This window comes from Mesoplodon bidens (assembly GCF_964165515.1).
Source record: "Mesoplodon bidens genome assembly, chromosome: 2".
Classification (NCBI taxonomy): Eukaryota; Metazoa; Chordata; class Mammalia; order Artiodactyla; family Ziphiidae; genus Mesoplodon; species Mesoplodon bidens.
Genome location: NC_138177.1, coordinates 34,705,677 through 34,728,232, shown reverse-complemented (window position 1 = coordinate 34,728,232; position 22,556 = coordinate 34,705,677). Strand labels below are relative to the sequence as shown.

The 22,556-nt window shown below is 45.1% G+C and overlaps 1 protein-coding gene across 2 annotated transcripts in view; it reads left to right on the top strand.

Moving 5' to 3' along the window:
• ASTN1 (astrotactin 1) overlaps positions 1–22,556 on the top strand; it is a gene marked incomplete at both ends in the record, with an annotated part of 328,640 nt that overhangs the window by 221,082 nt on the left and 85,002 nt on the right. For both annotated transcript variants that reach the window (XM_081224527.1, XM_081224526.1), the window contains 6 exons: positions 1,806–1,880; positions 8,698–8,835; positions 9,352–9,502; positions 17,503–17,669; positions 20,053–20,247; positions 21,624–21,751. In XM_081224527.1, coding sequence (XP_081080653.1) covers positions 1,806–1,880; positions 8,698–8,835; positions 9,352–9,502; positions 17,503–17,669; positions 20,053–20,247; positions 21,624–21,751 — 854 coding nt within the window. The remainder of the gene's footprint in view (positions 1–1,805; positions 1,881–8,697; positions 8,836–9,351; positions 9,503–17,502; positions 17,670–20,052; positions 20,248–21,623; positions 21,752–22,556) is intronic.

The window sequence follows — 22,556 nt, the reverse complement described above, 5'->3', positions numbered from 1 at the left end:
TTTTTATAATCCTTAAATGAAATTCATATATAATAAAATCTAAATACACACAAATAAATACATATATATGTCTTAATAGTAATTAAAAGAGAAATGCTAAGATATAATTTATAATGATATAACTATTTTAATGTATAAATTCTCTGCAATATTACAGTGGAAGAAATAATAAAGTTGACAGACATTTGCATCTAATGTAGATTCACCAAAATATAATATGTAAAGTAACATGCAATACACCATATATGTAAGAGCAATCAGACTGAAACAGACATGCTGTATTGGTGATTCAAAGACCATGAGCAGCATTGTAGACAATGATGTGATTTTCCAAAATTATGAACAAATCTTGGTAACATTTCTAAACAATAGTGTATAATCTTCTCTTAATTTACATGGTAGTTATGCACCAGACAATTCATCTTATATTAAAACAGTACAAGCTGCTTTGTTGCTTGTATGTAAATGGAGTTAGCATCTAGGCTCCGATAATTATAAGCAGGTTTTTTCTACATAAATGTGCAGCAAGACATTCAGAAGTTTGCAGGACACGGGGGACTTTTTTTGTTGTGCAGGGCTGTTCTGGGCACTGCCCTATTCTAGCCTTCCTAGACCTGCCTTCTAAACGCCAGTAATGTCCTGCAATCATTGTGTCATTCAAGGGCAACTGCCCTAAATTTCCCCAAATACTCTATATTGGTGACACCACCCTCCTTGGCCACCACTGGGTCAATTCCTAGTATTAGATTTAGTCCCAAATAATTATGTCGATTTATTCTCCTGCCTTTTTTGTAGTCCTTGAAAACCAAAGGCATGTCTACAGTAAAATCTTCAGTAATTAGGTTATTGGGTTGGTGTGATTGGGTTATACTGGAGACTGTATGTTAAATGAGAGCAAGGGCCCAGTTCACCCCATGTGCACAATATCTAGTACCTGCACAAGGCTGGGCTTTATACGTCTTGCTTGAAGGAGTAAATAATTTTGGGTTTGGACATCTGGGTTAGTGAAGAGATATATACTATTGAAAAGGAATAGATTTGTTACTTTCAAGTACATGTGACGTCCAGATGCTCACTAGAGAGACCCCTATTTAAGTCTTATTCAAAAATACCATTTCAGTTGTTTCTGATTGAATGAGTGACGTTATAGTGATTGAAACCATCTGGAACCTGTCAAAGACCCAGAACCTTCATGTCATTTTGAGGGAAAGGGGGCATGTTGAGGACCCCACATGAACTGTGACCTTGGCCTAAAAGGTTTGCTTCATCTTCACAGTGGTCTGTGAAGCAGCTATTAGCAAATCTATTTTTACAAGTGATGAAATTAGACTCAACAAGGCAAATAATCTGCCCAAAGGTAGACAGTTGGCTCAACCACAGAACAGAGTTGGAACCCAGAACTGTCTGATTCCAGAGGCTTCATCTTTCCAAGAAATCATACTGCTTCTCTTTCTTCAGTGAAGCAAAGCTAAGTGTCTGTTAAATCTATTGGGTTGGCCGAAAAGTTCATTTGAGTTTTTCCATAACATCTTATGGACATTATTATAATTTTACTCTGTACAGAGTTCCAATTGTCATGTCTATTAAATTCCACTTTCCTAGTGGGTCAGTGATTTTTGCATTGATCCTGTTCTTGGTTGGGTTCCAGCATTCCAGGTCTTGTAAGCTCACTTTAGTGGGATTCTTGAGGGACTATGTCCTCTTTGTCTTTGGGTCTCCAGAACCTGGTATGGTAACTGGCACAGAGTAGACATTCAGGGAGTGTTTGTTGGTTGACTTTAATTGCATGCTATTTCTCCTTTCAGGCCTTGGCCTTATACAATATTTCAGCGAGGCTTTGACCTGGTTTTGGGAGAACAACCTTCTGATAAAATATTCAGGTAAGTTGTTGTCTAGGGACTTGCTTCTATATCTCTGCAAGCCCCATGTCCCACTTCCCACTGGCCTTTCTTTCCTAGTGGTAATTTATAAAATGGGGAGCACTTTTAGTCATTCTGCCCTCCTAGTAACAGCAGCGCTTGCCCTCCTTCATCCAGTGACAGCATGGAGGATGTTGAGGCCGGACAGATTCTGTTGGGGCCCTGGCTTCCTTCCTTGCCTGCTCTGTGACCCCCAGTCATTTACTTAACCTCTTGGAGCCCCCAGTTTCCACATTTGTTAAACAGAGCTTCATTACATGCCTTGCTGTATTGTTGTGAGGAGTATATGAGATAATGCAGGGAAAGCCCCTGGCACAGAAACTGGCACAGAACAAGCAACTAATGTTAGTTTTTGCCTCTTCATTTTGCATCTAATTTGCACCTTCCTCATAAAGACTTAAGTTGTTCAAAATTAATCCCTCCCATCCCTGCCTCCCTCCTTTCTCAGCTGTACCTCATTATCATTTTCTTTAATCTACCACCCTCCTGAACAAATTGGATGTTTCTAGTCCCTCCCAAATTTCTACCTACACACCTGGGAATGGTACCTATTAGAAAAGTCAGCAAGCAGAGGAAGAATTTGGGTGCCAGCCATGAACTATGAGATTTTCATAAAGTTTAATTCACACCAGACCTTAGCTGGAACACAAGTTTATTTCCAAGCTAAGATCTTATCATCCGTTTCTTCTGTCTGTCAGTCTATTTTTCACTTACCGTGCATCAACTGAGTACCCACTAAGTGCCAGAGATTGTGCTTGTGCAGGAGGTATGGACACGGATACCTCTCCCTTCATGAGCAAGCCCTCTGGGAGAAGAAGTAAATAGTCCTGCCCGAGTGTTTGATGTCAAAGGAGGCATTAAGCGACTGCATAGCCATACTGGAGGAATGGTGAGCGAATGGAAAACTTGCTTCCTTTTGTTCACTGCACTGGTACGCTGTGAGGAGTCTCGCCTATTCACTGCTGTCTTTCCACACCCCTTCCCCAGACCCTCTCTGTCAGCCAGTCCTGGCCTTGGTGTTCCTGTTGCTCCTGCATTTGCCTCCTCGAGCTGGCTTCTCTGCCTCAGCTTCTCCTTCTCCTCCCCGCTGCCTTGGATGCACTGGGCTCTGCCACTGCCCAGCTCTCCTAAGGCACGCTCCTAGCTAGAGCGCAGATTCACAGAACCACTCCCTCACAGAGCCTTCCCTTGCCCTTTTCTCTCCTGATGTCTCTCCTGGGATGGGCTGGGTCATGTTGATGACATTGGCCACAGGCTGCTTTTGAGGATTTGTGCTACAAGAGGTGTTAGCTATATTCCTTAGACTATGACTCGGGCATTTAAACTTTCCAACAATGATGTATTATTTGGCAAACTTTTTCTCCCTTTTTGCTGCTGCTGGTCTGTTGGAACTTCTGAAGGGTGATAAAGATAAGGCAGATGGAGAGCCTGGTGGAGTTCTATTAGCATGGATAAGTTCCCTCTCCCCTAAAGGTCCGAAACAAACACTTTGAAAAACCAAGCCCTTAATGAAATTGCTTTTAGAGTAGAACCAGCTCAAAAAATGTGTTTCCATCCCCACAAGCCTCTTTTGTTCTTTTCAAGTTTGTTAAGTACCAGCTAGGTGTGATACCCAGTCACTACAGAGGGAACCACATATGTGGTTTGACCCATGCAGTCAACTGTCTCAGAAGCCAGTGGGTTCATCAATAAATGTGTAATCATTTTGATCCTTAACATAAGAGTAACTAGTCTCTCAGACGAAAACACCAGGTCATGACCTCCTTATTTCAGGTACTAAGAATTTTAATGAGAACCTTCTGTGATCTGAGTAAACCAACTGCCAGTGGCCAGTCTGGAAAATTCTATGACCTGGTCAGTGACTGCAGTTTCTTAAAGGAGCTAAATGACTATTTACTTGCTACTCTGTTCACTTATGATTTAGAGTCTTGATAAATTCCAAGCCACTGCATATTTCCCTGGACTGTGGAATAAAATTTAAATTCTGACATTCAAATCTTTCCACAATTGAATGTCAATGTACAATTCCCTCTTAATAAGCTGCACTTCTCCTATAGAACCTCCTATTCATAGTCAAATCTACCTTCTAACTGATCCACTGCCCCTGACAACTTGCATATTTCCCACTCTGCACATCTGCTCAGACTCCCTCCTCTATGCATATTATTCTCCTACTATAAACACTACCCACTGCCATGGTCTAGGCCCAGTTTCAGCTAAACTCAACATCTGTTGAGCACCTACTATTGCAAGGTACTGTTCAAGATGATGTCGATATGACCAAACAAATGTGACCAAGATAGCCCCTGACGTCAAGGAATTTACAGTCTCATCTAAGAATTGTTCTGCAACCATGGCCCTCCATGAGAATCCCCAGTGAGTGGATAAGACTCTGGGCTTCCAAGGCAGGGGCCACGAGTTCAATCCCTGGTCGGGGAACTAGGATCCCACATGCCGTCTGCTGTGGCAAAAAAAAAAAAAAAAAAAAAAAATTACCAATGATCTTACCCAGAATGAACCAATTAATTCAAAAGTTCTGGGAGGTGGGACCAGGGCATGAGTGCTCTTTAAAACACCACAGTAATTCTAATCTGTACCCAGGATTGAGAAACACTGGCCTGAAGCTTCTCCAATCCATTGCATCAATCCACAATGACTTCCTCCTTCCAAATTTGTATATATACTAGCTTTAATATTTATTTGTCAATTATTTATTTCATGTTGATTTTTAATTTGCCTACTTGCTTCTCCAATGAAATGGTTGTCTTCCTGAAGGGCGGGGAAATACCCTATATGGTTTTAAATATTTAATATCTAACATACCATTTTAAACATAGTTGGCCTTCAATAAATAACTGTAGATGATCATGTCAGGTATTTCCTAGCCAGATTAGGAAAAAGCCTTGATACCTAACCTAACCTTGGTAATCTGTAATCCCAAAGAACCTGGGAAGGGTCCAAGCTAGACTCAAAGGGTCCAAGGGGAACCCTGAATCTCCAGAATGAGTCTCCTCACCCAACTCAGCCTGATACTGAAGATGTTCTTTCTGTGGTAGCTAGGATCACTCCATTCCACTAGGCCCTCTCGTGGCAGGGGCGAGTACAGACCAAATTTTTTCTCTCAGAGACCTTCCTCCTGAATGCGTACCTGCATCCTTTGGAATAATACCTCATTCTGGCATGGCTTGCTCTAGGAAAGGGTGGAGATGCCAGGCTAAGAGCCATTTATCAGTTTTCCCACATTCTATTTCATGCCAAGCCACGATGAGAGCACAGGCTTTTTCTGTCCAGTGCTTTCTGGCAAGCACTTGCTTCTGGACAGAAATTTCAAACTCTAGTTCAAAAGGGCCATGTGCAGGACTCAGCCCACAGCTGAGCCATTAACTGCAGTGGTCACCACCAGCTGTCATGCGAGAAGACCCAACCTGGGAAAGCATTTCAGATATTCACCCAACTTCTCTTTGGTGGCTTTTTGAAGTTGCTCCTGCCAAATCTGCATGGATGAGGGATAGATGAGATTTTAGGACGCAGCTTTCCTCTGACAGTTTGTTCTATATTTAGTTTTTGGAGTCACTCAGTAGATTTTGCAGATAAAAGAAAACTTTAGAATTTCATAGGCATGAGCCAACATGGGCTGGAAAGCGGCTCTGAGCAACACTCCGAGAATCAGACCAACCCCCTCCTTCCCACTTATGAAGAGGTGACCTTGGGGAGGTTGCAAAACTTCTTAAAATGTTGGTTGATGGCTTGGTAAAGTGGAACCAAATGACTAACCTCAGAGGGCTGTTGTGAGGATAAACGAGGCAACGCTAAGAGCACCTGCCTTTAGAAAGTTCTCAATAAAGGTTAGTCTCTACCCACACCTGCCTTTGCTTCCCCTACAAGGTTTCACCTTCACCCTACCAGAGAGTGAAGGTTTTCTTGTTAACTTGGTAGAGTGTCATGTTTCAGAAGTTTCTGTGCTCTGAGGAGGTTCTTTATCCTATCAAACCCAGATCCATCTCAAGCATCAAATGTATTCAAACCCAGAGGTTAAACCCATATCCTGTTTTAAATGAAGAATAATTTTCACCACCATTTCTATCTTTAAGTTGGAAAATTGGGATTAGCTCCCCTAGCAGCCTGTTCGAACTAAAGAGCATGACTAAATCTCCTTGTCGAGCAGTCAATCAATATTTATGGAGTGACATTCCTGTGTCAGAAATTATGTTTGGCAGTGGGGATACAGAGATGACAAAGAACCATCCTCCGCCTACCAAGAGAGCACATTCTTTTGAATGGTGACGGACACATGAAAAGATGGTTGCAGAGCAACATCTCAGGGGTGACAAGGCACCGTGTGCACGTATGCAGAAGAGAGCCCCTTACTCAGCCTAAGAGCATGAAGGCCCTGGAGGGCTTTCAGGAAGAGATGAGACCTTAATGGAGTCTTAAAATGAGTGGGAGTGCGGCAAAGGAGAGAGGAAAGAAACTTCAGAAAGAAGGACTATTAAGAGCAAAGGCAAAGAGGCGAGAAAATTAGAACGACTTTTGGAGTTACAGTCAGGTCGCATTGTAGGAACACAGAGTTTGAAGCAGGGCTTGGCGAGAGAAGAAGCTGAAGTGTGACATCTTCGGAGATGTGGACTGTGTTCTGTGGGTCTGGGTGCCCTTAAACAGTGTCCGCTGGAGAAAGATGGGGTTTGCATTTCCTTTCGAAAGATCACTGCATGCAGAGGAGGAAGGGAAAACTGTGAGATGGGTGGACATGGATCTCTCTCCCAAAAGAAATATGCTAGAATTGCCAACCGTTCTAAAATCTGTTACAGAAATTATAAGCTACAGGTCACAGATTTGTTGCTCTGCATCAATGCAAAACGTGTCATTTTAAAACTGAAATAGAAAACAAAAACTCCCGTCTATGTCCAAATAAACCGCCTTCTCCCTGGTACCATTCAATATTGCATATGTCCTCTCTGAAACAGTGTATTATGCAGTGTAACATTAGTGGTGTGCCCACCCCAGCCTGCCTATTAGAGTCTCCCTGTCTTAACAGCGCCCATTACGAAACTCACTTCAATGTTGTTGCCTTCAACCCACATTCTTCCTTAAGTCCCAGGTTCCAGGCACCTTGGGGCAATCACCTGCCCTGAATTGGCTCCTTAATCTTGCCAGGTGATTGTGATTGTGATTGTGTGTGTGTGTGTGTGTGTGTGTGTGTGTGTGTGTGTGTATGTGTATGTATCTGTGTGTGTGTGTGTGAAGGAACTGGCATGCCTTCCATTTCACCAGCTGCTTCACAGAAGAGTGGGTGGTGGGTTTCCTCTTCTGTCCCCCTAGTAATGGGTCTCCCTCACCTGGTGGAGACCCCTCCTGCCCAGACCTAGCCCCACCCTAGCCTCACCCTAGCCTCCTGTTCCTGTGGGCGGGGAGAGTCGAGTGCCTCCTTCAGAGCAAAAAGGATCTCTGCTATTTCAATGCTGCTTAATGCACAGGTTTGCCCCACAGGTCCAGGAAGTAGGGGACTGAGAGTACGGCTGGGAATGAGGGAGGAATCTCCCCAATCCTGGCCACGTCCCACTTGCTCAGTGGTTTTGCCTCTCCCCTGGGTGCCTGCTTTCTCTTCTTTCAGCTGCTCTGTTGCCCAGGTCTGTTGTTCAGGGAGTGGATGAAAAGCACAGGGCTTGGCTGCTTATAACTCATGAGCCTTGGTCAGTGGGGATTCTCTGTGGCCCGCGTCCTGGAGAGGGCTACACGTCTCGTAAAAGATCTCACGTCATCAGTCTGGTTTCCTAGCATCTCAGGCAACCTGGGGAGTGGAGAGGGGAGTGTGCACGTTAGGGGGAAGGAGAGGGAGTCTGAAGTGGTGCTCTGTGACGAGCTTGCTAATGGAGCCTGTGCTGGTTCCCGTTTAATTGCACGCATCCTTCCATTGTTCCACCCTGCACTTTAAGTGGGAAGGGGACGCCAGACTGCCACAGCCTCGTGCTATCCCACCCACACTGGCTTTTATCCCAGGGACTATTTTTGACTGTGAACGCAGACGATTTGAATGCCTTTGAAATAAAATGAATGAATAAATAAACAAATAATCTCTCATGGTTTCCTTAAGCTCTCCCGTGAAATGCTGATTGATTCCTTTATTCCTTTTAGCCCTTGTTAGAAGAGAAAAGAAAAATCTTCCCTGTCTCCCGAGGGTTAGGCTTTAGCTAGGGGTGTGGGTAGGAGTGCGGAGAATACATCTGGGCCTGCCTTCTTCATCCCTCTTCTCTCCTCCCGGGAGGCTCCTGGCTTCAGTCCTTTCTGCTCCCATCACACAGAAGCCAGAAAAAGGGAGCTTTTCTTCTTTCTTTTCCTTGGTAGGGCTCCTCCAGGCACAGAGAGAAACCGTCGCTACCACTGTGGGTGTGCAACATGGGGGATGGGAATGGTGGGAGGCCGGTACATCTTTCCAATTAAAACGCTTCCAATTATATCTGGCTTAAGATCGGGGAAGCCCAGTTTCAAATCTGAAGGAAACTGGAACTTGATTGCTTATGATATGAAAAAAAAAGACACTTTTAACAGCGGGCAAGTGGATGCCATCATCAGTTCTCCAACTGGCTGGACATGTGAACAGAGGTAGGCCTGTCTGCCTGCCTCAGACTCGATCATCTCATCCATAAAATGACAATAAGCTCTCCTTTTCGGAGAGGACTACGAGGGTTAAGAAGGAAGCAGCTGGAGGTAGAGTGCCAGGTCCCCCAGTGGGGTGCTTATCCCGCCAGTCGTAACCAGCTGGTGTTGGGTGTCTCTGCAGATTCACCTACACCCTCGGGGAGGGCATGTGGTTGCCCCTCAGCAAGAGCTTTGTGATTCCACCCGCTGAACTGGCCATCAACCCATCAGCAAAGTGTAAGACAGACATGACAGTGATGGAGGATGCCGTGGAGGTCAGGTGAGTCCAGCCTCGGGACGCTGAGGCCCACAGTGGGTTTGGGAGGCTGAGTGGGAACCTACCTGAACGCCCAAGGTGCTGGGAAGGGAATCAAGACAAGCTGGAAGGAGAAGTTGGCAGGCTGCCTTCCAATTCCCCAGATGTAGTGCCAGGATCTACACTGTCTGGGTCAATATTGCACACCCCAAGTCTCATGCACTGAGAGAGGTCATAAAATTAGAGTCTATAAGCACTTCCTACAGACCCTCAGGAGTGACAGGCAATAAAATGTTAATTTCCTTGCCTGAGTTGAGACCTTCGTCTTTGACCAGGAGTTACAGCCTTGGCTGATTTCCCAGAGACGGAGAATGTCCATAATTTGTTAGTTCAAGGCTCAGAGTGGGGTTGATCTTTAATATTTGTAAGAGAGAGTAAGACGTGATCCGGTTGGCCAGACGGCAACGTGGAACGTGAGGCTACCTGTTGCACCTGGCGTCCCCTGGCCTCCTCCTACCTCCTGCTCTTTCCCCCCTGCAGAGAGGAGCTGATGACCTCATCCTCCTTTGACAGCCTGGAGGTCCTCTTAGATTCCTTTGGACCAGTCCGTGACTGCAGCAAGGATAATGGGGGCTGCAGTAAGAACTTCCGCTGCATCTCAGATCGCAAGCTGGACTCCACTGGTTGCGTGGTAGGTCTGCCCCGTCGAGCTTGTAATTTCAGGAAGAGGGGCCACAGCATAAGACGCAAGGCAGATAGAGTTGAAAGCGTACTGTGAGGAAAAGCGAGGGTCAAGATTGATTCCTCCCTAGTTGGAGCTACTGTCTAGTCTACATTATGAATTTTCTTTTGACAGAGATGAGGAGCTAATCACCAGTCATTTAATCAAGAGGTATTTATGGAGCCCCTATTGTGTGTACTATAACTCCTAGGAAAATGTCAGGAACTATACAGCATGGTTCTTTCTTGCCAGTCTTGCACTCTAGTTGGTGAGGGATCCCCTCCAACAATTTGAGAACCAATTAACTGCTTAATAGCATAATATTGACTCTAGTAGGAAATAGACTGCATTTACTATAGTAGGAAATTCTAGAAGAAACCTACCTTTGTCAAGAGTCAAATTACATTGACTCTAATAGGAAATTTGAGAAGACACATACCTAAGGCCAGGGTGATGAAAGAAGTAAGTTATGCCAGGCATGGTGGAGAAAAAATAGAAATACGTCCTCTTGGAGACCATAGCAGTGAAGTCCTGCTTCCCCAAATGTGGTTTTCTACTTTATCGGCTATACGGACTTTCGCTACGTGTAAACTATATGATGCTATGAACTAGAAAGACTTTGGGTTAGAGTGGACCAAGCTATCTCCCATGCCATGGATACGAGGATTGATGGACCCACGCAGGTAAATGGAGGCAGGAGCAGATGGGCAAGGCTTCAGCCCCTGGTGCCTTTATGTTAGTCATTTTCATGCCCATCAACACTATGGTCAGGTTTCAGCCTTCCCTTCTTTTGAGGGCGGAATGATGCAATCCTGACAGAGAGGAGAGGGAACAGGGCAGAGAAGAAAGACAGGAAAGCCATACACAAAGTTGGCATAAAAGAGAGGAAGAGGTGATTCACTGAGACACGTTGTTATGCAGGGTTTCCGGGCAGAGCTGGGAGCTTCCAGCTCTGGAGAGGATATGGAGCCTCATCTTGCTTCCCAGTCTGACAGCTATGCTCTTGTCAAGGGGCCCAGAGCAGGGGCAAGCTGTGAGGATGCTGGGGCCAATTCCATCTTTCACACCCCCTACTTCCCTGTCTCTGAGCACCTGTCCAGGGAGCTATTCTCCATCAAAGATGGATACGTACCTGGGTCCAGAGTGCGACTCTCTCAGCCCAAAGGCCTCCCCAGACTTTCACAGATTGGGCAGCAGTTGGCAGGAGCCTGATTCCTCTGAGAAGGGACGGAAGAGAAAGAAAAGAAAATGGAAAGAGAGAGGGCTGAGGGGCAGGGAGGCAGAGGACCTGGCGGGTCCATCAAAAGGAAGGGAAGGCAGAAGAGAGAGGACTACCAGGAAAACACAAAGGAAAGTGCCCTTTAGGTCGTGTCTTCCAAAGGCAGCCAGGAGGTAAGTCGATGTCCCAGGTGCTCCCTTCCTATAGCTAGTCTGCTTTCAGATGTCTTAAGCAATGAGCTTCCCAGCCGGCTCCCTCAGGAGACAATTTCACTGTCTAATGGAGTTCCCAGCTGAGACACAATTTTTAAAAACTATTCAACCTGCATTTCTTCATCCGGATTTTAACCTTTCCTTCCTTGCTGCTCTCTCGGGTGGGTCATTATAAGTACTGAAACACTGTGTGTGCACACATGTAAACATCCCTCCCCTACCACCCTCATACGAGTCTGAGCATGCCCACACATTCACACGCGTGCACGTGGATATATTCCCCATCTCTTCCCACTTCTCTGCCCTTTCTCTGAGCCCCTCAGGGTTTGCCTTCTGTTGGTGATCCCAGCCCCTTTTAGTTGGCATATTGCCGTGCTGATGTATTTTTGTACTTTTAAGACTGTGATCTGTGAGACGGAGCTTGCAGGAATAGTTCCGATGAATATGCATTTGCAATAAGGCCGCTGCATTTGTGAATCAGAGCCACTGCAGAAGTCACCCAATTATACCAGCACTTGGCATTAGCATAAGACTTTGAAGTCACTGGCCCACGTGGCTCTTGGAGGGAGAAGGGAGCCAGGCCCATTCAACCGACTGTTTCTCATTGGCTGGGAAGCACGGGATCCCTGAGGCAGGAGGACTGGGGCTTGAGAGCTGATGGGCCACCTCATAATCTTGTGACCCTATTGAGAAAAACTTGACGTTGAGCCTGATCTGATTCCACTGGGCATCAGTACCATCCCGCAGCCTTGGTGTGTTAGCCCAGGGGTTCCGTGTCATCTGGAGGAGGACCAGGGACAAGGGCATCAGCTGCAGCACCTGCAGTGTGGAGAGAATCGGGCTGCCTTCCTCCTAACATCCACATCAGCCCTGACATTCAGTTCTCTGAGTGTTGAACTGAAAGGCTTCCCTGGAAAAGCATATGCTTATGAAAGAAGGAGAGGAGGCAGTCAGAGCACGCTGGCCCTTAATGAACCTGGGAAAGGGACAGAGATGCGGGAAGAGACAGGTTCAAGTGCATATTTTCCTGACTGAGTTCACGCCAGATAGGTGGGCTTGGTCCACATCAGCTGCTCAACCTTTCTTCTTTCTAGGAAGGCAGGGCACATCTCTCTGTTATGCATGGACTCCCACAGGGTTAACTGCTACCCAATTAATTGCCCTGTTGTTTATGTAGTCTCTGGGGACAGGAAACAAATACCCGTGAAAGGCATAGCCCTGTACCAGTCTCAGTCACTCCAAACCAGACCGCTGTCCAACAGCGGGGTTGCTGAACGTTTGGATGATTCCTGGAGCAGAGGTCCGTCCCCGCCGCGGACAACAGGTCTTACTCCTACCCACTGTCCTTCCTGTGCCAGGGTGGGAGCAGTGGTCCCCACCTGCACAGCACAGGAGTGCCGTTCTCTGTTCTGTGGAGCCCCAGGGGGTCCTGCAGAGTCCATGTGTTAGTGACCTATTGCTGCTGTAACAAATTACCACAGGTTTGATGGCCTAAAACAACAGCCATTTTATTATCTTACAGCCCAATAGGTGAGAATCCAATTCCGTGTCCCTGGGCTACCATGAAGGCGTCAGCAGGGCTGTCTTCCTTTCTAGAGGCTCTGTTCCTGGTCTTTTCCAGCTTCTAGAGGCTGCCTGCATTTTGGGGCTCATGGTCACCTTCCTCCATCTTTAAAGCCAGCTACACTGCGTTTTCCTGACCATTCTTCTGTAGGACATCTTCTCTCTCTTCTCTTCTGTCCTCCCCCTTCCACTTTTAAGGAGTCTTGTGATTACACTGAGCTCGCCTGGTTAACCCAGGATCCTCTCCTCATCTCAAGAGCCTTTACTTGATCTGCAAAGCCCCTTTGGTCACAGGTTCCAGGGATTATGTCACAGGCACCCTTGGTGCCATCAGTGGGGGACAGCAGTGGGACCTGGAGCAGCCTTGGTGGGTAGGACTCTAGTCTCCTGTCTCCCAGCTTTAACCAGAGCATCTTGATTCTTACCAAGCCTACCTACTGAGGTTTAATATAAAACTGTATTTGAAGTTTGAAAATGATTTCCAACACTATAAAACTATTTTTGTTAATTATAAAAATGGAAAGCCTACGCTCTAATGCTTCTTCCTTATCTTCACACTCATCCTGACAGTGACCCCCCCCCCAGATGCCTTCTGCTTTGTGAGGTGTGTGCACATCCTTAGGTGAGCAGACTGTGGCCTTGGAAGGCGAGAGGTCTGCTGTTCTGCGTTCTCATGTATTGAACACATGACCTTCCTTGCCACAGCATCATGCTCTAATGAGCACCGAATTACCCAGCGACCCTGCCGTCCTTTTGTCCACTTGCTGTCCACAATGGTTTCCCACAGAATGTGTCATTTCACCTCTACTGGAGCGCAGATGTGCAGAGACCATTACAGATGACCGTCTCTCGTTCTCTCTGTAGGACGGTAAGCAGAAGGCTATGCCTCAGAAGCTTTCAAAGAAGTGGGGGCAGGAAGCTGAAATATAAATTTAATTCCATCCGACTTTTCCCCCTTGCTCCTGCATGGCTTGGGCTTCCATGTCAAAGCCCATCAAACGGCCGGGGAAATCATTATTTAGGAAAAGAATAAGACTGCTGTGTTGTAAAAAGGAACCTATTTCGAATAGGAATTATGGTTGCATGTCTTATGAACCATCCAGGTAAGGCAAGGCAGGCTCAGCTGCAGAAAGCTGTTCCTCTTCTCCCAGGGGCCCTGAATACACTCCTGTGTCCATCTGTCATATTCATCTGCCAACAGAGCCTCCACCTCATAATCTGGAACTGAGGTGTGTGTGTCTCAGGCGGAGTAAGATTTGACTAGACTCCTAAGTAATTAATCAACCAAAAATCATTGGTAGAAACAGAGGGAAAAGACAGTGAAGAAAAGGAATTGAATGGGGAGAATCATTTAAATCTCATTAGCACATTATGCTTTAAACCAGTGATAAGTCAAGAAGCCATGAGCATCACATGAAAGATGATGAACCTTGTGTATTTTAGGGGTCACTGAAATATGAGCTCATTTATTAGACTTTCTTGATGGGGGAGGGTCGTTGCCATAATAAATGGAGTTTTCTTCCTGGGACGGCTAAATGTAACCTATGCAAAGCGGGGTTAATGTCTGACCTTGGGGCTCAATCCTGAGCAAACAGTTCTCTTTTAAGGAAGAAGTGAAGGGATTGTCCACAAGCTGGGAGAAGAGAATGGCCAGCACTTGCAGAGGGAAAATACAAGCTCCTCCCGGAGGCTGGATTTCTCTCCTGACAACTGGTCTCTGGCTGCAAATACTTCTAGGAAGAGGCCATGATTTGGAGCCTATGGTTTCTTTGTGTTTAGATACAGATTCTGAGGAGCTCAAAATGTGACCGTAACAGCACATGAAGCATTCAGGCAAAAACAAAAGCAAATTTATACCGTGGGAAACTTGATTGATCAGACTCCTTGGGGATGGGAGTTCTGGTTCAGCAAGGGTTAAGAAGAAAACTCTATTTTTGGTTTCAGCTTCCTTTTTTTGAAATCTTTCAAAAATGTTTTACTCTGAACTGCAGCCCAAGTAAGTTACAGTGCAGTAAAGATAATTGCATCTTTTTTAGTGATTGAGGATCTTGTCTTGCCTTCAAGGTCATTGCTCTGGACAGTTTGCAGTGTTTTGTCCTATAAATATATGCACCCATAATATGGGGTGTGTGTGTGTGTGTGTGAAGAGAAGGGGAAAGAGAGAATATTAGGCTGGATCTAGAAATCCATAATTGATTCCAGAATGTACTCAAGGAATTGCCTAAGACAGTTGAACAAACAAACAACAGATCTGTGGGATTGCTTTATTTTGTTGACACATTGATTTTATTCTTTAGCAATTCCAAAGATCCAGCTTTTCTCACACTTGAGAAGTAGTATGCCAAAGTGGAAGGGACACAAATGAACACTGGGGTCAGATAGAAATAGGTCCAAATTCTGATTCTGCCATTTTCCACCTCTGTGACCTTAAACAAGTTACGACTAATCTTTCCAAGTCTAAGTCTGTTCACTTATAAAATAAGGGGAAAAAAGTCTAATTGTGAGATTGAAGATAATTTATGTAGATTGTCCTGCACATGGAATTGCTTAATTCTTAATAGCTGTTATTATTATTTTTAGCTTTACTTAAGAGAAAAGAAATCCAACTTGGACAAGGCAGCTGTCTTCTTTCCAAATCTCCTACAAAAGTGTAAACATCAGGTGGTCCAATCTGGCACAGCGATGGTTATCTAGACACCAGGGCCAGGCAAGATGTGGATGTGCCAGGTTTGGGGATTCTGGAACAAAGCCTGCTCGGGATTCATTTGGTGATGTCTTTGTCAAACATCACGCTTGATGGGGCATTCTGAAAAGAAAGCAGGTGGTTGAGAAGATGGGGAGTCCTGGCTAGTGACTCAGATGGCTAGCTGGTACCAGGGTTGAAACCACGTGAGGTGGGAATAACAGGAGCCCTGGCTTTGTCTCTACTTTGATGGCTCTTCTCAAGCTTTATAGAAGGAAAAAAGAACTCATGGCAACCAGTGCAGCCCATTTAATTCCAATCAAACTTCTGTGTTTTAATACCCACCATGTCCATGCCTGGGCAGCTTCACAGTGGTGAAGCCAGCTCCCTTCTGGTCGCACATCTGGCCTAACAGCTGGGTGGCCAAGAAAGTGGGTGCGTGGAGGGGGCCAAAGAAATGTGGGGTGCAGTCCTCAGCTGCCTCATTTGCTCGTTTACCATCATCTGAAACATCTGGGTGTGTACAGCGTGAGGCAGCCCTTGGAAACATCCTTAAATACTGTCACCTTCCAGAACTCCAGCTGGCTTCCTGGGGAGAAAGGGGATGGATCAGGCTGGGAGCCTGGCAGGCTCATGAGGGGGCCATTTGTTTGGGAAATTGCAGAATTAGTGTCGGCAAACAGTGCCCATCCTGCTGTGATCTTCAGTTGGGAAGCATGGAGAGAGGGGAGGTGGGTTTTCAGAGGTACACCTGGGACAGCTCCAGGCTACTAGGCCAAGGTGCTTGGCAACCAGAAGCAAGAGCCAGCCAGGCAGCAAGGCGGGAGAGGAGGTGTTTAACACAGTTCTACCGAGTTTTAAAAGGCTTTTTTTTGCTGTTTGGTTTTAGTTTTGGAGGAGTGTTTTAGCTAGCTGACAGTAGGTGTATAGCAGTCACTAAAATCAGGTCAGATCTAGACAGACCCCCCAGCTGTGCCCCATATAAGCTGCTGGACCCTGGGTAAGTTATCTTTCCCCTTTCAGCCTGATGGAAAGAATCAGCAGTAATGTAAACGTAGAGTATTTTTTGCATTGGCTTTTAGATGGAATCCAGTGCAGTAAGAAATTCATGTGTTAATTGGCAGTGTTAATAGTTTCCAGGTCTATTAAATGAGGATAATACAGGGTGAGATGAAATACCTAAAGCACACAGCATAGCGCCCGGCTACTAGTAAGTGTTCAGTCAACAGTGACTGTTGTGGGGGAGCCTGATTGTGCTGTGAGCTGGTGATGGTGCAGCCTGCCAAGGTTTCAGGTGTGGTCCTGCCATGATCAGCCATGTGACGTTAGGGAGGTTAAGCTTTCTGGGCCCCCATTTCTTCACGTGTAAAATGAGGATGATCAGCCCGCTTACCTTATGGGAAGCTGTGAGGGTTGCGTAAGACGCAGGAATATTAGACACTGCCTGGCTCATCGTGGCTCCCCTGTGAGTGTTCCAACTGCTCGCCAAGCCTTTTCATCTTGCCTGGGACCTGACTGATTATTTCTTCCTGCATTATCTCCTCTGCTGTCATTCTTGGGTATTTTATTGAGGACGTGGTGGTACAGAAAAGCTCAGTGTTTTACACTGAGTGTCCAGGGAATGGGATAAAGCCCAAACCCAAGTATGGCACCTGTGGGTGCTCATGTAGCAGGTACCCTTGTCTGTGCATCTTCCTCAGGGCATCCTTGAGGTGGGAAGGTCATGAGTACCGCCAGTGTCACTAGGAGAGAGTGGCTCCATTCAAGGTCACAGAGAAAGTCCACTTCCTGCTGGCAGCCCTGGCTCAGTCCGCTTTCTCCAACACTGCCATCCGGTACCAATGTTGACAAAGTGCTTTGGACGTCAGAAATAAAGTCCTATTAATCCTAAGTCCAAACAGCAGCACCCCCTTCCGCTAGCCCAAAGGAGTCTCTTCTAATGCGTTTTAATTCAGGCCCATCACTTCCACTCTCCTGCCCGCCTGAGGCCCAACTGGGAGGCCAGCACACCTCGGCCCTGTCTTGCTGCAATGCTCCCTTCCAGCCTGCTTGTAGGAATCAGCTTTAATGCAAATGTGTGTGATCTGTGCCCAGAGAGAAGAAGCGAGATGTCAAAAAAGGTCACTTGTTTTTACAGGGAGTCCAGCATAGTGGGAAACTCGTGCATTACTTACCAATGTTGATGGTTTCAAGGCTGAATGCTAAAAATAGGCATCAGTGGTTACACTCTGGTTCCCAGAGAGCCCAGGTCCCGGGTTCACCCACCTGTGTGGATGCTTTCTGATTGTGCCAGTGCCCATCCGGACTCAGCCCCATGAAGGACAGCTCTGGTTGCTATGACCGCCACATCGGGGTGGACTGCTCAGATGGCTTCAACGGTGGCTGTGAGCAGCTGTGTCTGCAGCAGATGGCGCCCTTCCCGGATGACCCCGCTGTGTACAACATCCTCATGTTCTGCGGGTGAGTTGAACTGCCCATGAGGCCAACTGGCTTACTGGGATGAGGGACTTTCAGGAAAGTAAATCCAAGTGAACTGGTCACTCTAGGCCAGCCCTTAGGCTCTGAGGAAAGAGCCTTCAGGACTGGAAGAGGAGCATTTTTAAAGTCAGAGTTGGAAGGACCCTTAAGGGAAATGTAGTGTCACCACTGAAAATGAGGAAACTGACCTAGGGGTTTACCTAAATCATTGCCTGCTTACACCAGAATTTCCAAACTGTGTTTGTGGTGCTATGTTAATTGTTTTGTGACAGAAGGCTTCCACGGTCCAAAAGCTTGGGAAAGATTGTGTGAAACTAATCAATTATCAAAGAAGGGACATGCTGGATTGTTGCTGAAAGCCAGTGCCTGCTGAATAATCATGAGATTATTCAGTGGACTAGTAATGTTATTTTATTGTATTTCATTTTATTTTCTTTCTTTGCAAGTGGCAATTTTCCTGTTTAGTTTCTTGTAAAATCCCATTCCATAAATGGAAGCTTGATCTCAATTTTAAAGTCTCTATAATGTTATCATTATGGTTGACCCACTTCAATTAATGAGGTAAATTCAGCCAAAGTTGCATAGAATTGATTTATTTAATAGACATATATTTGAGCACCCACTTTGTGCAGACAGCCTAGTTAGGTGTCAGATATAGGAGACACAGTAGGATGTGAGATCTGGTCTCCTCTCTCTCAAAGGAGTTTACGATAGGCTGTGCGGCCATGAACACAAAGGAGAATGGGGGAGATGGGGCAGTGTGAAAGGGCAAGTTGTCAGGATGCTCAGGATGGACTAAGAAGGAACCAGCCAGATTTAAAATTCTTTCCAGAAACACTGTGTTATGGCTCAAGGAAGGAACCACTTTATCTTGTCCCAGACCTAAGCTGGTGCCATAAAGTCCTTTGTGGGTCTCAAATCAGGTCTGTTGCCTGGACTAATACAGTAGGTCCCTAACTGGACTTTCTTTCCTATTTCATCAGAATTTGGTACACATGTACATTTAGCACTCTCCAAGCCACTATATATAGCCTGCCAAAAGAAGTCCTTGATTTGAGGTTCTTTAGAAAGACCAAATCACGTGCACGTATAATTAAAGAGCTCTGCTGACACCTGTTCACACGATATGTAAATGGTGAATGGGGAAAACAAAGTTACATTAACATAGGCTTCATTTGTACCTCTGCTAATGATGATAGCAGTGTTTAATGAGCACCTACTATAGGCTAGGCACAACATAAGTTCTTTGAGTTCAGTATCTCACTTAATCTTCTCAGTAACCCAACAAAGCAGCTACTGTTTTTCTCACTTTTACAGATGTGGAGTTCAATCAGCTAATTCAAGGTAACCCAGTAAAGGGCGGTGTTATTGCCATGATAATATTGCTTCTCACCACTTAAAACGATGATAATTTGTTCCTCTATATAGAACAGAGGTCTTTATCTTATTGCAACAATTACTATAGATAGCAATAAATGATGTGTTTTAATGTCATGAACATCTATAAATTCCAAATTTGGTATGTTTCTAAGGAGAGACCCAAATTAAATCAATGCTTTTAAAATGACAGCTTTATCAAAGCCGTTCTTACTTGAACGAACAAATTATGTTCTTCTCACTATAACTACAAATAAAGTCCAATTAATGACTTACGGGTTATTGACCCATATCTACCAACATCAGTATTGCTCTTCCATTAGAGTAACTGCACATGTTTAATGGGGAGGATATCAAGGAGGTGTCCACACAACACGCCCTAACATCTCTTCAGTTCAGGAATGCTACTCTGAATTAAGGGGGAGTTAATAAGGGTTGATCTTATGTTTGCATATATTCAAACAGAGCACAGCTGCAAGATGATCAATCTTTTTAATTTCTTAGCTGACTTGTCACAGGACCAGGTTAGAAGGTTATTAATTTCTTAAGCACAGGTGTCATTCTTTTTGCTGCCTAATTACCCTCCAAACAAATGCAGGGTCTGACCATATACATTGTTCTGGAGAAAGACTCTAGAATATTTTGGATTTAAATGTGTTAACTCATTTATAAGCTTATATCCAGTGATTCTTACTCAGACCTATCTGGGAAATCCTACACTTATTAGAGGAGAAAGAACTGCAAAGCTCTGGAAGCACTTATCCGCGAAGGAAAGGTGAGAGGCTCTGTATGATCACATAATGCAAGAAGACTCGGTTTATAGACCTAAGAAACTGAGTTATATAGGGGACAAAGTCAAATCAGGATACTCATAATCTTTGGCTATCCAACATTCTCCCAAGGCACTTTTTTCCAATCTATTGGGTTGCGTTGGCTGCGTGGCTCATTGACGGAATCACTTCTTATCTTGAGCTTTCCGCCATGCTAGGTGCATCGAGGATTACAAGCTTGGTGTGGATGGACGCTCTTGCCAGCTCATCACAGAGACCTGTCCAGAGGGAGGTGACTGTGGGGAAAGCAGAGAGCTCCCCATGAACCAGACCCTCTTTGGGGAGATGTTCTTTGGTTACAACAACCATTCCAAGGAAGTGGCTGCTGGACAGGTGCTGAAAGGAACATTCAGGTGAACCCCATGTCCATAGCACTGGTTATTCAGGGCTGTTGATGGATCTCTTCTCTGATGGGTCTTAAAGTCAGCGTAAAGTCTTGTATCTTGGATCCAGGTAAATGTGACCCTAAAAGGATAGGTTATTTCCTCTCCCCTGGTCTTTACTAGGTTCACACTCCTCCTTCCAGAACCCAAGAACCCTGAACAGTAAAGTGTTAAAATAAATTTTTACCTTGCCCAGGCAGAGACTACAAGGTTTTCCATGGAAGCCACCACAAAATGCTCAGGTTCTATCATCCCTCTGAGTCTTGGCGAATGAGTCAATCTAGCATAGCTCCTCAATAGGGTCCAAGAATCCCTGAGGGTCCCTGAGATCCTCTCAGGGGATATTCAAAGTCCTGCCTTTTCCAACTACAGAGAAGATGGGTTTCCTTCATATACTTCAATCCAAAAATATATTGTAATAAGTTGAATGCAGAGGTGAGAATTCAGCTGTCTTCTATGAAATCAGACATTTAAAAAACTTGCAAAAAATGTAAAATAATGCCACTTGTCTCATCATTTTTTAAGACGTGTTAATATTTCATGGATTTATTATTGTCATCTAAAAATACATCAATAAATATTTTTTAAATTTTTTCTTTCAATTTCTAATATGGTAAATGTTGATAGATATAATCTACATAAACAAAAACTACTTGGGGCCTTCAGTTATTTTTAAGAGTGCAAAAGGAGTCTTGAGAACAAAATGTTTCAAACCACTGACTTAGAATATTTCTAGGAAATTCTCCATTTGACCCCTGTCCCTAATCTATCTTAGGTTATTTGAATACATCGTCCTCAGAATCCATGCATTTCAGGAGATGATGGTGATGATGATGATGATGATGATGTTGAAAGTGTTATAATATGGACCAGCAGTTGATAGCAAGCTAGGTCTGGACTCTTACAAACAAACTGCTAGTAAACTTTTGAGCTATTTTTTGGAGTCAGTTGTGTTTTCTGTTACAGACAGTAGACCTTACTAAAATTTCCCCTTTTAGTCTGGGACCTCATTTGCCAATGGCAAGCAGTGAGGTGTCATAGTGAATATTGTGGTGGCTGCATTTGCCCAGATCTTGTGGAGAGGGGATCAGGGAGTAGGGACTGGGGTGGGATGGGGGGAAGAATATTCTCAATCTTGTAAGTAGACCTTTTCAGCTGGTTTATTTCTCATCTCCCTCAGCCCTTGCCCTACTTCTCACACTCGTGTCTTGCTCCAGACATGTACGTTGAGTGGGGTTCAGGGTGAGGGGAAGTTTTTGGTCCATTGTGGGTTGAGACATAGATCGCTCACCAAAGAGTGGCATTCACTTTAACACTCAGAGATGAAAGTCGGCCTCTGTTTCCAGGCAAAACAACTTTGCTCGAGGTTTAGACCAGCAACTGCCAGATGGTCTTGTGGTGGCCACTGTCCCCCTGGAGAATCAGTGCCTGGAGGAAATCTCAGAACCAACCCCGGACCCAGACTTCTTGACTGGTGAGTGTACCACACGCTTTACTTAACTGGCAGAAACAAACAAGCAGCTCCCTGTGATGCTGTAAGCCCAAGACTCTTGACCTTGCTTATTTTGGTTTCAAAGCCAGTGATTTTCTTGATATGTGATAAAAGCTCAGTCCTAAAACTGAACACTAGTAGGATTATTTGTCAGTAAAACAGCCAATATTATCACATAATTATCTGCAAAATGGCCATAATAATACCTCTCCCTGCTTGTCTTATTGGGATGCTTTGAAAACAAATGAAATAATAGATATGTAAGAGTTCAGAGTTCTCAGTGGATTAGCGGAAGTGACTAGGTCACAGTAGAGGTAGAAAGAAGGTGGATTGCTTAGAGCCTAAATATCTGTCATTGGTTCCCCGGCAAGTGCTTCTAGAGCAGTGTGAGAGAATAGAGAATGATAGAACTTTGTTGTCAAACGACCCTGGGTTTGACTCCTGGTTCTGCTGCTTTCTAGCTGTGTGACATTAGACAATACAGTCTCTTGGGGTCTCACGGCCCCCATCATAAATGGGGATCATAACACCTGTCACTCAATGTTGCTTTGAGCCCAATGGCACTCTTTTCCTCAGCTCACTGTGGAACGAAGGTATGGGCTGATTGGGGGAGGCAGGAATACTAGGGGTCGTTTTTCCTTTCTGTGCCACTAAAGACCCCCAGTTAGCACCTCCTGGACCAAAGAAGGCATTTCAAAGTGTTCCAGGGACCCTTAAGAGGCAGCCAACCGGGAACTCAGCATCACTTACTAGGAGTCTTTACATGAGCTCTTCCATTGTCACCTTT